The following is a 16727-nucleotide window of genomic DNA, read 5'->3' as shown; positions in this document are numbered from 1 at the left end:
GAAAATTGCTTTCACTCTATCTTTGGCAGAATATAACATCACTGGTTGCAGGGCGTAGTACTGACAACTTTAGGGCATGAAGCCACCGCCTTGTATACATTTGTGTATCAACAGGTCAAGTAAACGTGAATATATTTATGTAAAGTTCTTAATATGTTATGCCAAAATAAATAATCTCAATGTGTCTCAATTCAAGATGTATTGTTCCTGTGTCCAACAAAACTTGTGTATAAAGCATTAAAGGGATTGCATATTAGTGACTCTAGGACAACCTGTTTAATTATTTATTTTTAATGTTGTGGGTGGATGCTGACTTCAAAGGCGATTCAAATCCCCCCAGGAAACCATACTTAGCTGCACCCAATGCTTGGTTCTGGCTCCATGGGCCCACTGCTGTCTTCACTGCACTTCTGTCCTTGCAAGTAAACTTCCAGCATGAATGCCCGCAATGGTGATGTGTCTCTAAGCATCAATGCTATGGCTAGTCATTGGATGCACTCTGGCACATGACCGCATCCAGGCCAGAAGTGGAGTGGGACCACACTGAAGACACCAGTTGACCCAGGGATCCAGAGCTGAGCATCGGGGAGCAGGTAAGTATGCTTACCTCAACAGCTGGGTGGGGTATTAGCAAACCTATATGAAGTTGGACATCCTCAAGAAAATTTAAGTTGTAGTGTAAGAACCAAATTGTTTGTAGACGTTTAGGTTTGAAATTTTTTTTTGCTGTGTTTGAAACGTACAATGTATAATATATGTGAATAAATACTACTCCATCTGCACATCCTGGTTTGACCCAGAAAATGATACCTTATAATAAGTTTAATTCGCAGGATCTATACTTCACAGATGCAGAAGAGTAGAACTCCAAAATGTTTGAAGAACATTGATCGAATAAAACAAAAGAGAGAGACAATAAACAAAGCACATGTGGCAACAAGAAGTAAGATGAAAGGAGGGCCGTGTGCTCGTGTGCCAGAGAATGACTCTCAGCACCTCTTGTAACTGAAGCTAGATGCTTTTAGTTTCTCTGTAAAAAGAAAGCTAGGTTTGATATTATGCCTAGGAGTCATGGGTAGTCTACAAAGGAAAACATGGCCTCCTACCGATTTACGGTTGTCCCTTAATATGACCTTTTCTTGCAAACACGGGTAGGCTATTGTGAGACAGTGACAGGTCTCACACAGTTTAGAGGCAAGGAAGGGGTGGATAGTGCGGTCCACACCCCCTATTCCACCACAGGTGAGACCAGCTGGAGGGACTGTTTCAGGCTGGCATAAAGGACCTCCCAAGGTGTCAGTAAGGGAGGAGTGTTACCTGTCGACAGAGGCCTGGAGGCTCTGTAAGTGTGGTCTCAGCAAGGCAAGGCTGAGGGACCACGAGGCTGGGCGATAGCCTGGAGTGACTTTGTTACAGCCTGGAAGTGAGCTGGACTACTGGCTAAGAAAGCCGCGTGTGTGAACGGTGCTTTAGGTGAGTCAGGGATAGGACTGTGTTTAGGTAGAGCCTAGACGGGCAAGGTGTTTATTTATTATTGTTTTGTTGTGCTATTTTTGCTGGGGTGCCACAATAAATGCATTGTTTGGACCTTGAATCTGGTGTCCTGAAGCTGTATCTGTGAGGGTGATCCCCCTGAAAGAAAGCTACCCCTCACACTATATTGAAGCAGCTTTACTTGTTCAGTGCTGTATCTGTTACTCTTTGATATCACCTAGGTCCAACTCCAAAAAAGCAAGCTAGGATTTTGGAAAACACGTTATTCAGTTCAACATATTATGTAATGATAAATAAATAAAGCCCAAAACAGGATGTGATAGTTGTGTGTTAGTCATCCTGTGGATCGGAAAATTGTGACCTTTTGTTGCTTTAGAGAGATCATGTACACAGTAGACAGGACATGGTTCCCAGCTAGTTCCACACTGGATTGGAAAACGGAGAAAACACTGTTGTTGAAGGAGCTGCACTCCATTTGCAAGTCAACACAGTTCATTGCCTTGGATTTATACCAAAATTGCAGAGACTACTCTGGTCCATGAGTGATATTTGCTGACATCTTATAGTCACATGTTTCCGTCTTCGGTATCTAAGAAATAGTCCATTCTTTCCTTGCAAATGAGGAAATGCACTTGACTGTTCTTCTAAGAGCACTTGAAGTAGAGATGGAATGACATATGTAAGGTGCCACCATAACGTAAAGGAAATCTATCGCTAGTAAGATGCTCTAACTAAAATTCATGAAAATAAGATGCTGTAATAAATTTGCAGGCAGTTACACCAACGAAATGCCTCGGTTTTAACAGCCCCGTCCATATGCCATGCTAGGACATTTGGATTTCACAGTGGGGGTTCACAACTCAGAGTGCCTAAGTGACAGGGGTTCCCACTTTAAACTAAGCCTGGCCATGTTTTACAATGTGACCTATTCATTTGAATGGCCTCTCTGTAATACTACATGTCCCCTCCATTGGCCAGACAAAGCCTCCAGTGATCGTCACGGTGGATTTTTTTTGTTGTTGAGGAGACTGCTTTTGAGATTACCTCTTTATGGTGTTCCTGCAGGTATCCCCAGTATCTCACTGTACGTTAGGACACACAGAAGGAGTTCTGAAGGTTATCACTTTGTCTGTCAGTCTCCTCATAGTGTAAAATATTGTGTCTTCAGTTTGAGGTATCGTTCCACAACCTTCCTCTGTGCATTTGGATGCAGTTATTTATGTGATACTTCACACTTATACAGTATGCCATATCTTACCCTTATTTGCTAATAAGTTATGACATACACCCTTTGTTTCATATTTAGAGTGCATTCACACGAACGGATGTATTTCACTTCTCAAATATCACTGTGTGTGTCTCCTATATGATATATTTAACTGACATTTTTTATCGTAACAACCAACGATTTATACAGGAAAATCATGATGATTAACAAGGTTGCCCAAACTTTCGCATCCCACTGTATGTCCGGGTTCAGCTCTGAAGGCTACTTTCACACTCCGTTCAGATAATACAACCGTCTGCATCCGTTCTGAACGGATCCATTTGTATTATCTTTAACATAGCCAAGACGGATCCGTCTTGAACACCATTGAAAGTCAGTGGAGGACGGATCCATTTTCTATTGTGCCAGATTGTGTCAGTGAAAACGGATCCGTCCTGGCACACAATGTAAGTCAATGGGGACGGATCCGTTTTCACTGACACAAATGCTGCAAGCAACGTTTTGGTGTCCATCTCCAAAGTGGAATGGAGACTGAACTGATGCAAACTGATCTGTTTTTGACCGCTTGTGAGAGCCCTGAACGGATCTCATAAACGGAAAGCCAAAACGCAAGTGTAAAAGACTAAGCCATATCCTTATCAGTTTGATAAGAATTAAAGGGGTTGTCCCACGAAAAACACTTTTCCATAATGCTACTTTTATAATTACATATAAATAAACATTATAGCATTATAACATTATAACATAGCCACTAAGCTATTCAATAAAGTGTATCTGTATAGCGCCATCTGCTGTTTATTCTTTTTCTTATTTCTTTGTCCTGCTCACTGAGAAGGCCGCACATGCTCAGTTTCATCCTTCAACTGCCTCCTGAGCTGTGATAGGAAGAGCTGAGACACGCCCCCCTTATCTGCAGCAGTAAAGACACTCCCCTTGAGCTGCCAGATTAATTTAAGTCTAACAGAGCAATGAATGGGGAGATCTCTGGATCCATGTGAGGTACAGGGCTGGTTCTAGCTTTGTTATAAAGAGATTGTCATGTACTAGTCATGGGATAACCCCTTTAAGCTATAATGACTGTTTATGAGGTCAGGAGATCAGAGATAAGAGCTATGAAATGACAGGATTCAAAGAAAATAGACTATGACAGCTTGAAAACAGACACTTGTATCTCACAAACGGTTGAACATTAAAAAAATAATAATAATTAGCCATAGAAAAGGTCAGAATAAAATTTGTTGCAGCTGTTTAAGGTGTATAAGCCTTAGTAAAGGGGGAGGGGATAAGAGAGTTGCATTAATGACAACTACAAAAAAAATAAATGGCTTGTACACGAACTACTAAAGAGTTAAGTAGTGTATTAGATGTATTGTCTCCCGCGAAATGCGATCTTATACTGTAAACTGCACTGGCTGTCAACCCATTTCAAAATGGCAGCATTGAAGGATGAGGTATGTGCTCTGCAAAAACGCTTTTGCTCTTCTTGAATTGTGGAAATAAAAACACTACTAAATATGGAGGAAATAAGTAATTGTACAGTGGCCGAAGAACACACAATTGACTTCTTGAGTTATCTCCTGTGGTTTAGATTATTTTGTATTTAAAGCCAGCGTCAACTTGGCCACATTTTTTTCCCCCCCAGAAAATGTTTTCAGCAGCAAGTTTATTGTAGGTAGGAAAATATAGATTTCTGCTAAGTCAGGAAATACTTTGTAACACACTTTAATAGATACGTTATATGGCGCTGAAATCCTTTCACAATTACATGTTCTGATAATAACATATTACGGATACTAGATACTTTGGAAGAGCAGATTTTATGATTTCATCATTAATCCATCCTTCCTTCAAGATTAGAGGTACAAAATGATGCTATGAAGAGCTTTTGCTGTCTGTTGTATTAGGGTATCTGTTATAATACTGTTAATTATATAAAATTGCATTTTCACCTTTGACAACCATTTTACAGTTCTAGTAACTTCCCATTTACTGCTTGCATAGTCCAGAGCTGTATTCACAATTCTGCAGATTTCAAGAGGTGAAATTTCCCTGCATTTCTTTTTGACTTAGGGTAGATTCACACATGAAACTATCTCACACTAATCAAGTAAAGCTGGTTAACGTTCGTAAATTATATATTATCACAGCCTGATGAACGTATTAAAAGAAAAAAACAAAACTTTATTGTCATCCATTTAAAATAGGGCAAATCCTATATGTCACAAATTGTGACCATCAGGCAACCAGACTTAACGAGTGTAGACGGGGATAATGTATGACCCACTACACTCGCCAAATCTATGAGTTAGTTACTACTGACAACAAGACAGTGGCAATCTGAGAGCATAGCCTGAATGCACTGACGTGTATGTGGATGATGAGTGTATCCACCTGAAAGAAACACACAATTACGGTGTATGTGTTTTGGATGATTGGCTAGATACATAGACCTTTCCAAACATAGCCGAGTGTATAGTGTGTGTGTGGTCAGCAAACGTAATGACTACTGAGGCACATTCATAGGTGGATGATTGGTTGAAATATAGACCAGACTCCATTAGTCAAGTACAGTCAGTGTGGCTTACAAAATATAGTTCTCTCAGATAATAGCCAACAATTGCATATCCGCAGTTGTCAGAGTGGATTACAGAGGAGAGCTTATATCATACCCTAGTCCATAATTGTATTGGACCGTGTCCGTTTTCTCCTTGCTTGCATATCATTATCAGCACTTTGCTAGCAAGCAATAGAACTAGTCCAGATTTGGCGAGTGTAGTGGGTCATACATTATCCCCGTCTACACTCTTTAAGTCTAGTTGCCTGATGGTCACAATTTGTGACATATAGTATTTGCTCTATTTTAAATGGATGACAATAAAGTTTTGTTTTTTCTTTTAATACATTCATCAGTCTGTGATCATAGATTCACACATGGCATAATTTTATGCTACAGACAATTTGCAGCAAAATATGGAAGTCTTAGGCTACTTTCACATCTGCGTTTTAATTTCCGGTTTTGAAATCCAGCAGAAGAACTTAAAACCGGAACTAAAGGGTTCCGTTTTGTCCCCATTCATTGTCATTGAAAATCAATGTAAGTCAATGGTGCCGGTTCAGTTTTCTTTGTTAGAGGAAAAAAATTGATCCCGCGCTCAATGACTTAAAATTCATTTCATAACGGATATAGTTTGTTCAGTTTTGATTTAATACAACTGGATCCGGGCCAAAATTGATGCATCTGGATGTATTAAATGGCACAGATCTGTTTAGTTCAAGTTTTGAGATCCTCTGCCGGAACCTAAAAACTAGTGTTGAGCGAGCATGCTCGGCCAAACTGTGGGTGCTCGAGTAAAATTTAATACAATGAAAGGAGACCCGAGCATCAAACCAGGCACCCCCTGCTCTGAAGAAGAGAGGGTGTCTGGTTCACAAAAAAAGGTTAGAAAATGAGGGAAACCCCATCAAAATGGTTTGTAAACAGCATTAAGAGGATAGCTGAATGCATCTTGGACTCCTATTATCTATGAAATACAATAGACAACCACACAAAGGCTATATGCCAAAAGCCAGGTATATGCAAGCCAACAATCTATCCATGAAACAGATGACAGTCAGCATACCTTACAATGGCAGTCTTGTGCACTATGAGACTTTCCAAATCAGCTCTCATCTGACTGAGAGCCAGTAAGCCTCAAAGTTACTTTAGATCTGTTGGATGGCTTGGGTGGACCTGCGCACCTAGATCAATATCATTAGGGAGACAAAAAGTTTTCTGATTGTCCTAACATAATATTCAATAACCTTTCTATACAGTTGTCATGTAAAAACTATTTTGGGAGAGACATGAAAATGAGCAGAATCTGCCTTGTTTTTCAGCTGAAAAACCATTTGCATGAAAAATTTGCGATCTACACTACTCATGAACAGTGCCATCTATTGGTTTCATAATCTTATAACAAGAGTAATAGTATTGTCATAAAACTATGAAACCAATAGATGGTGCTGTTCATGAGTCATGAACAGCCCCATCTATTGGTTTCATAGTCTTAAGACTAGTGTTGAGCGCGAATATTCGAATAGCGAATTTTTATCTCGAATATCGCAACTTCGAGAATTCGCGAATATTTCAAATATAGTGCTATATATTCGTTATAGCGAATATTCATCATTTTTTCCCATCTGAACACATGATTTCTCTCTGCTTCTTGCTTGTGGGCCGAGTGTATTACTGTACAGCGGCGGTGGCACGAAGCGCACGACGACATAGCAACCAATGACGCCATGTGCTCCTGCACTCAGCAGGAATCCAGGCCGTTATCTCACGGTCCATGTTCCATGGACGTGTGCATGAGGCTTAAGATGGTAATCCTACCCCAACTCCTCTATAGCCTTAGGAGTTCCCCCATATGGATAGAGGATAAGTTTTTCAAACTTATGGAGAGAATTATTAATGTTTTTTTGTGGGGAAAAAAGTGGTTAAGGCTTAAATTGGAATATTTATATAAGCAATTGGAGCAGGGAGGATTGAATCTTTCCTACTTCAAGGGCTATTTTATAGTTGGGCAGTTATGGTTATATCGTGAATGGGAGAAAAGTGCATTGTTTACGACTCTGGTGAGGAGTTCTTCGTATAACAATATATTTACATTATTAGAATCTGGGCAATTGATTAATTTGGAACAGGAGTACAGAGAGGCTAAAAAGTTGTTATCCAAGTCTTTGGATACTATTAGATCATGGCTGGGGATAAAAGGATCGCTTCAATGTACTCCTCTTTGGCATAATCTCCATTTACAGGCTCTAGACTGAATAGCCGGGGATCAGTTTTGGCCAACAAATAGCATTCCATATGTTACACAGGTGGTGAAGAATAGAGAGATACTGACATATTCAAAGTTAGCACAAAGTGAGACTTTGGATAACTTTTCGTGGTTGAGATATTTTCAATTGCAATCGGCACTTTTTAGCGTAAAGGATAAATCACTTTTGTAAATAGACACTTCCACTTTTTTAGAACCTGCCTTGGCCGCCCGATTACAGGCTGTAATCGGGGGGCCAAGGCAGGTTCTAGCAAAGTGCGCCGGCCGGCGCATGCGCACTTCGCATAACGAGGTCGCTGCCAGGAGTGAACAATGAACTGAGGTAGGCGGCTCTAATGGAAGGGAGGGCGGAGATTTTCAATTCAGAAGGCGGCGCTGGGCACCGAAAGGAGATGGCTGCAGCCGGGCACCCTGCATCGTGAGATGTCCCCTTGGACACATTTTGACGTGAGTGACAGGTTATATAAACCTGTTTTATATGATTATAGAGCCACAGGCTCATTTGATAAGGTCACTTTAGGATTCTGTGTATTAGTAGAAACCTCGCCATATGTTTAGGTTATAGGCTTAAATTCTGATGACAGAATCCCTTTAATAAAAAATTTTTTTTTAAAGATTTATCCCTAACAGTTTCTGTAGGTCATGTATACATGTCTTTATTGGCAAATGGGGGGTGGCAGGGGAGGAGCCAGGACAGGAGGTGGGGTGGGTAGGGGGCCCAATACAGATTCCTGCTATGGGGCCCAGTGATTTCTATGTACGCCCCTGCTCCAAGTGTCCACGGTGTGATTTACCTGGTGCTGATCATCTGCACATGCTTTGGTCTTGTCCAAAACTAAAAGAATGCTGGAGTGCTATTAATAATTTTCTTACTTATAAATTGAGACTCCAGATTCCTTTTACGGTAGAATGTTGGATATTGAGTGAACTTTCTAAGCTAAGTAGTCATAAATATTCGTTTAGCTAGAATTTTGTTTTTGGCAAGACTCCTGATTACTCGAGCCTGGTTTTCACGATGTGTTCCATATCTGAACACATGGATAAATTTGGTTAATAAGGTTAAAAACTATGAAAATATTCTTTATAAGCAAAGAAATGCAAGAGAAATGGACTAAGATATGGGAGGCTTGGAGGTGCTTGGAGGTTTCCTTTCTTGCTTTCTGTTGAGGATAGAGGGATCTTAGACGCATCACAAGGGTAGGGGGGCTGGGAACTAGTTGGTTTATGGGGAAAGTAAAGTATAAAAATTGAACATTTTAATTCTGTATTAAAAAATGGACTGTATTTTTCTTATTCTAATAAAGATAATTAAAAAAAGTTAGCCTTGGAAAGCCCTTTAAAGGGGTTTTCCTGGATTTTGATATTGATGGCATATCCTGAGGAAATGCCATCAGTATAAGATCTGTAGAGGCCCAGCACCCTGCACCTCCACCGATCAGCTGATTAGTTGCAGTACCGGAACTACACAGCTCTGTCCATAGTGAAGTGAATAGAGCTGGCAACTGCAGAATTGCACCCATTCACTTCTGTGGGAGCAACAATGCATTTAACAACTCCATCCACCACACCAGGGATCAGCAACCTTCGACACTCTAGCTGTTTTGAAACTACAACTCCCAGCATGCTCATTTCACTTCTGTGGGAGTCCAGAGAACAGCCAAGCAGGTATGCATGATGGGAGATGTAGTTACACATCATCTGGAGTGCCGTAGGTTGCTGATCCCTGCACTACACAATCAACAACAAAACAGCGGATTAGTGATCATCCATCAGTATCAAAATCTTGGAAACCCTGTTACGGTACACAAACATTCAAGAGGAAAGTCTGCCACATTTCCCAGGATCAGCTAACTATCTCAAGTTTATGGGGATGTCTCGACTGTTCCCCCGCTGGAAGATGTTAGAGGAAAGAAGGATTGAGTTTTAACGTGCCTGTTCCTTTGTTCCGATAGGAAATAAGCTGACATTGGCCTATTCCCCTCTCCCCACTGAAAACATATGCACAGTTGGAAAGAACAGCTATGAAGGTGTATGAGTACCCTTACTCTCCGCACCCAGTAGTCATCTAGAATCCTTGATCTCTGCAAAGTCATTGATTCAATGTCAAAAGTAGGAACAGTCATCTTATTTGTCTAGTGTCTGATGTGTAACAAAATGACACCATTAGTGTTATTTACATACAAATGTGTGTCTTATTAAAGCTGTGTACCCAAGTAGTGGCATGGCAGTGCGCATGAGACCTAACATTGTATGTGGACTAGAACTAAAGAAATACTGTTCAGCAGGCCCACTAGTGGCAGCTTACATGACTCTTGCCTCCCAACCATTCCAGCGGGATGTTTGGGTGGATACAGCATTTCCCACGTTCAACTATATCTGTGTCCTAAGGACTCAGATACAGTTGAATACAATGATGAAGCAGGGAGCTGTCAGCTCCTTGATCACCATTCCCCAGCTCGTGCGCTCCCCAGCAGCAGGCGCAATGAAGTGACGTCATCACTCCTGCAAAGCTGAGTGGTTGAGAACACAAGACCAGGGAGAATGTGCTCAGTTCATGGGAGTGTTGAAGTGAGTGCTAGGTGAGTAGTGCTTTTTTATTTAATTTGAACTCCAGGGGCTTCATTATTGAGGCACTAACGGGCAGCATTATAGTGAAAGATATTAAAGGGGAAAACTATTGTAAGGGGGCACTAAAGGGGCAGCTGTATTGTGATGGGAGGACTTGGGGGGCATAACTACTATCAGGGGGCACTAACGGGTAATAACTAATGTGTAGGATCACAGTGATGGCATAACTAATGTGAGGGAGGATAACCACTATATGAAGGTACTAAGGGGGTATATCTGCTTTGAGCTGGCAATAAGGGGCCTAACTAGTGTGAGGGGGCACTGATAAGGCATAACTGTTGTGTGGGGGCACTAAGGGGGTATAACCAATGTGAGTGGGCACTTAGGGGGGCATAACTGGTTTGAGGGGGCACTAAGCAGACATAACAATTGTTATGAAATAAAGCTTATGTGCAGGGGCACTGAGGGGACATAACTCCTGTGAGGGGGAGCTAGTCAATGTGAAGGTGCACCAAGGGGGCATAACAACTGTATGGGGGCACTAATAGAGCATTCTTCTATGTTGGGCCACTAAGGGGGCATAACTACTGTGGGGGCACTCATGAAATTTCTGCACTGGGCCCACCAGTCTGTCTGACTTTTTTCAGTTTGTGTTCCAATAGCAACAAAATTACACAAAGCATGTATTGATTGATTTATTAGTCACAAACTGTACTCTGCTATGCGTGGGCATTCCTCTAACTTGTAGAAATGTTAGATTTTTTGGCAAGGATTGCTTTGGTTTAGGATAATGCCAATCCTTAACTAAGCCCTGGCATCTGTTGGATGTTGCACTTTCTCTGATGATCTAGAAGACTGCAAGGCTAGATATTTCATCACTGGAAATATTTTCACATTTATGAAAAATGCAAAGGAATTGTATAACAAATGTACAGGGAAGATTTTTCTTTTCACATATTATCCATATCAGGAAGGGACTACTTCTTTTAACTTTTACAGCACAGCAACTATAGACTCAGTTACTGAGTAGGAAAACACTGCATGAGTCACTTTCTGTTAACTCCAGCGACAGGAACAGTCATGTCCAAATACAGTTCTTGTATCTTTTCACCTGTTAAAAATGTCTAAGTAAGAAATGGATCCAAGTATTTATTATATTTGCTAAGCTAAGGATTCGTACCTGCTCCTCCACACTGCCTTCGGAGTCTCCATTCTCTGGTCCCGGCAGTGTTTACATCTGGCTCTGCATGTGGCTTCAGTGGTGATGTGACCGCTGTGGCCACGTTGGATATGCCATTTAGACTGGCCACAGTACCTAATCATGTGTTTATGGAGGTCCATTTTCAATCTTCTTCCTGCCATATACAAATGAGTCTGTTCAAGTTAAGGAGGCCTGCGATTTTCTCCTCTGAGTCAAGGTTTCCCCACCGCCCCTGCCTCCTGCATCTTGACTGACATTTATCTAAGGCAGGGAAAGTCACCCCTAGGTTTCGTTAGATCCCATGCAAGCTCCATTGCTTCAGTCTCCTGTGCATGCCCAGTGGTTGTACATCCCCGGGCTTCAAGTCTTCACTGCACATGCGCCAGAGTGCAGGAGCACTAGTCTCATGAATGTTCATGGGCATCTCTTGTACAACCACGTTCACAGGGCATGCGCAGAAGAGTACAACATAGCCTGCGTGGGATCTAATGAGACCTCTAGGGATGACTTTCCCTGCCTGAGATAATGTCAGTCAAGCTGCAGGGCGCAGGGTCAGGAAGGGAAACCTTCATTCGAAGGAGGAAAACGTTGGCCTCCTTGACGTGAACAGATTCATTTGCATAAGATTAGAGAAAATTAAGATTAAAGAAGATTGCATTTTAATTTACTAGTTAGAAAACCGCAACAAGTGCTAATTGCAGAGCTCCATAAGTACAAGAATGAGGTATTGTGGCCAGTTAAAAAGGCATATCCAAGGTGGCAGGTTCCCCTTAATCAAAGAATAAATTGTTTAGTCACTTACGGTACATGCCTTTCCACAATTTTTGAGGGAATTATTGGTAACAAGATAAGTGTTTTTGAATTCCTATATTTATTATTAATCTTTTGCCAATTCCCCCATCTGTGTCCATACTTGATCCAGCAAGGTGCAGAGAGACACAGCAATTATTTCATACCACTTGGGGTACATTTATGACATGTCATACATTACTATAAGGGTCACAATGAAGAGATTTACTGTATGTGCTAAATTTCATGAAGAGGTTATCTGTAATGAGTAGAAAGAGAACGCTTGTAGACTCGAAGTCCTATTTCAGTGGAAAGCTGGTGTGCTTTATAGACAAGTCTTTTGATCAGAGAACTACTGCACAAGAGTAGTGCAGAATATACAGTATGTTCAAGTGGTAAAATAAAGTTTCTACAGTAGTGGTTTTGCTGTGATATGTGTTCTTCAAAGACGCAAGAAATGCATAGCAATCAAAAATACAGACGTTTTAGAGGCTAATGTAATGTTATTGGAACCGGGATATAATGGAAATATTTTTGCTTTATAATCCCACAATGACCAACAACTGAATTTTGTATATAGAGTAATGATAGGTTTGGAAGGTGAAGGTTATGAGATTGGCTTTCTGTAGGCCAGGATTTTTTTTTTTTACTTGTTTGAGGATAATGTTCTAAATTGTGGAACCTCCCTGACTGCAATAAATGCAGTGTTAGAGTTGCTGTATATTCAAAAAAGTGTCTATGCTTTGTATTTCTCATAGCATTGCCATATTCATGGAGACCAGTCCTAGTTACAGAATGTCTGCTCTGAGATACATAAAGGATGCCTCCAAGTTGAACCTCTCATACAGTCTGTCACTTGACCTTCTGTGGTTTTAGAATAACACTAGCATAGGAGCGAATGCAGGAGAATGCATAAGGAGATATTTCTCGTGTGTTGATATAATTGTTTTCCAGATGAAGGTATTCTATGTTAGAGTCCCCTTCTTCCTCAGCACTGCAGATGCAGTTTGGAGACACCAGCCTACACAAAAAGAAATATGGTGCTTAGCACTTCTGAAATTGCTATGTAACTAATTGAAATGTAACATACAATACTATTGAGTAGTCATTTCAACAAAGTGCATGCATCCATAATACAACTGAATATCAGAAACATCATCCCTTTAAAGAAAAATGCCCCTTTCTCCACATAGGAGACACTTTTTCTCCTCCCACCTCCCAGATGGATTACTCACTCACACATTTCACAGCTAAAATTCATCTTGAGAACCAAGACTGAAGGAAAAGACACATGGTGCTCATAGAAGTTTATGGAGAGGGCAGGGGAGAAGTGAGCTTCTAGAGGGAGACAGAGGCACAGAGACACTTCTGCAGAAGTTTTCTATCTTAACCTAGAGTTGGATTAACAGCTACATTGCTCAGTACAGCATAGCAGCTAATGTCCGCCAACTCCAATGTTCCATATACAGCTACTCCTATTGAACACACACAAAAGCTTTATTCGGAAAAATTCCCGGATTCTACGTGATTTGTTATATGTTGGTTGCATGTCCATGCCAATAATGGGACTCCATGCATTTGTATAGACTGCAGCTATCATACAACTGTTTCTGTAGCACCTATGACATGCCTCCATTTTACTCTGAGGCACACAGTGATATGTTTAAATGCATAACATATTTCAGAGGTATTCTCCTTAGGATCATTGCTGCCAGAGGCACCACATGAAGTGACTATATTGCCCCAGTCTCTAGCTAAACACTGTATATATTGCAGCATTAGCTAGAAGCCATATTCTGGTGACATTTCTATTGTTAGACAATGTTCTGTAAAGGTACACGTTACTTTGCTTTTCACTTACTTAATTTTATTGTTGTTCAGCCTCAGTATATGGAGGTCTTTCATGTCTTCCATTCCAACAGGTATGGTTGTTAGCTGATTATAATCCAGAAATACTTCTCTTAGTGAGTGATATGCCCCGTGAAATGAAGTTGGGTCTATTCCATCATTGTCAAGCTTGTTGAAAGACAGGTAGAGATATTCCAGCCCTGGATGTAAATGTGCAAACACATAACCTGGAATCCTTTCAATTTGGTTGCCGACAAGTACAAGGTGTAGTAAAGACTTGGGCAGATAAGATGGTACTTGGTAAAGCTTATTATAGGAGAGATCTATTGATTCCAGGTTCCTTTGGGGAAAATGATAGAAGAAAATGCAATAATGAGTAGCAACTGTTTAATTGAAAAATATATTATATGGCTATGTAATTCTATTTAAGCAATGTCCTAATTTGCTGACAGAATTGCCAGTACTAAGGCAGGGAAAATTTCCTGAAAATTGAAATGGCGGTGAAGGGTCACCAAAAGAGCTTTCAAGGGGCGAAAACTAAAAAGGAGCCATCCTCATCAATCTCCCAGAGGTTCCCACTGCTCTCCAGTTCATGGTCCAAATTCTGCATGCCGATAATGCCAGGAAAAGCCTGCTCAGCCAAAGTGCAGAGCAGACGGGAGTGGAGCAGCTTTGGAATGGCAGCTGTAGGGGATCAGTGAGGGCGAGTATGACTTCTTTTGTAACCCCCAATGTGCTATATACAGTGTAAAATAAAAGCCTACCACTGGCCAACCCCTTTCTTTTTATATTTCCTATCCAGGGACGTACACAGATCTCATAGGCCCCCATAGCAAAACTTAGCATGGGCCCCCCCTGCCCTACCAATTTCCCGGTATGTGTGCATCAGTCACTCCCAGGCAATGCAGAGCACAATGCACCAGATTTCTGACGAATTTAAAAAAATGTATTTATTAAACACAAGATATTTTAGCAAAAAAAAATAATCTTGGACAGGTGCTTCAAAAAATATGGTGCTTGTCCTGTACAAATTTCTCAATGTATTTACAGCAGACAAGACAACTGACATAAATACATTGGTACATTCTCCGGCTTTATTGAAAGTACGTCACTGTCCTAGACCTAGACAGCACTGAATAGAACTAGACAGCAGTTTTAAAGGAATTTCATGAAAGGTATGTTTGTACTATTCTTCCCAACTGGTGACAGACTGTTTCATTTAGATGTGGAGATGTTAAAGGGATTGTCTCACTTCAGCAAGTAGCATTTATCATGTAGAGAAAGGTAATATAAGCCACTTACTAATGTATTGTGATTGTCCATATTGCCTTCTTTGCTGGCTGGATTCATTTTTCCATCACATTATACACTTCTCATTTCCATGGTTACGACCACCCTGCAATCCAGCAGCGTTGGTCGTGCTTGGACACTTTAGGAAAAAGCACCAGCCTATATGAGCTCCAGCAGTCCTGGCTACCAGAGAAGCCAGCACTTTCCTATAGTGGGGAAGCACGGCCACCACTGCTGGATTCCAGGGTGGTCGTAACCATGGAAATGAGCAGTGTATAATGTGATGGAAAAATGTATCCAGCCAGCAAAGAAGGCAATATGGACAATAACAATACATTAGTAAGTGCCTTGTATTAACTTTCTCTACATAATAAATGCTATTTGCTGAAGTGACAAAACCCATTTAAACGTACCTGTACTTGTACCATAGTAATACATAAAGCAGGCCATATTGGAAATGCACCCTGGTTTTCCAGCCACTTAACTTACTTATGAAATATCCATGTTAAAGGAGGTATTCTTGTCTCCTCTAGTTGGTTATATCGTAGAACAACAGTATGGAGATTAACAGTATGGTTAAATGCAGTTTCTGCAATCTCCTCTATCAGGTTGCTTTCAAGATGGAGTTCCTGAAATATATAAAAAAAAAATACAGTGTGTGTGTGTGTGAGATATATATATATATACACACACCGTATTTTTCGCTTTATAAGACGCACCCCAGATTTTAGAGGAGGAAAATAAGAAAAAAAAAATTTCAGCAGATCCTCAGATCAGACTCCCCCCCCCCCCCCCATATCAGAACATCATATAAGACCCCCATATCCGCCCTCCATGTCAGAACCCATATCAGTCCTCAAATCAGCCCTTTATTTTTAACCCTATCAGACCTCAAATCAGCCCTTTATTTTTAACCCCATCAGACCTCAGATCAGCCCTTTATTATTAACCCCTATCAGAACTCAGATCAGCCCTTTATTATTAACCCCTATCAGACCTCAGATCAGCCCTTTATTATTAACCACTATCAGACCTCAGATCAGCCCTTTATTATTAACCCAAATCAGACCTCAGATCAGCCTTTTATTATTAACCCCTATCAGACCTCAGATCAGACCTTTATTCTTAACCCAAATCAGACCTCAGATCAGCCTTTTATTATTAACCCCTATCAGACCTCAGATCAGACCTTTATTCTTAACCCCCATCAGACCTCAGATCAGAATAAAATAAAATAAACTCCTCTTACCTCTCCTGCATCGTGGCTCCTGCATCGCGGTTCTGGCGTCTCGCTCCCCTGTCTTCTCTGGCCCGCGCTGCACTGTCACCTGACAGCATGCAGTGTCAGATCACAGTGCGCGGAAGGGTGAGTGCCGGAAGCGCTTGCTGCGCTTCTTCCCCGCTTCCGGGACCTAATGTATACTAGTGAGCGCTTCTATAATGGAAGCGCTCACTAGTATTCGCTTTATAAGAAACACTGCCACTTTCC

General features: G+C 41.0%; 2 protein-coding genes across 7 annotated transcripts in view; one reads left to right on the top strand and one right to left on the bottom strand.

Annotated features, from left to right (window-relative positions):
• Nucleotides 1-16727, top strand: part of LOC120978732 (centromere protein P) — a 348964-nt gene that overhangs the window by 251432 nt on the left and 80805 nt on the right. The window lies entirely within an intron of this gene.
• Nucleotides 12172-16727, bottom strand: part of ECM2 (extracellular matrix protein 2) — a 37061-nt gene continuing 32505 nt past the window's right edge. For 4 of the 5 annotated variants that reach the window (XM_040407039.1, XM_040407037.1, XM_040407035.1 and 1 more), the window contains exons 8-10: nucleotides 15728-15867; nucleotides 13962-14288; nucleotides 12953-13121 (exon numbers count right to left, since the gene is read on the bottom strand). In XM_040407039.1, the coding sequence (XP_040262973.1) occupies nucleotides 12953-13121; nucleotides 13962-14288; nucleotides 15728-15867 (636 nt within the window). Of the gene's footprint in view, nucleotides 13122-13961; nucleotides 14289-15727; nucleotides 15868-16727 lie in introns of all 5 variants that reach the window. The other variant, XM_040407034.1, reaches the window with a different exon arrangement.

Source organism: Bufo bufo, chromosome 9, assembly GCF_905171765.1.
Source record: "Bufo bufo chromosome 9, aBufBuf1.1, whole genome shotgun sequence".
Taxonomy (NCBI): domain Eukaryota; kingdom Metazoa; phylum Chordata; class Amphibia; order Anura; family Bufonidae; genus Bufo; species Bufo bufo.
The sequence above is the reverse complement of the archived record's forward strand: the minus strand, read 5'-3'. Positions and strand labels throughout refer to the sequence as shown.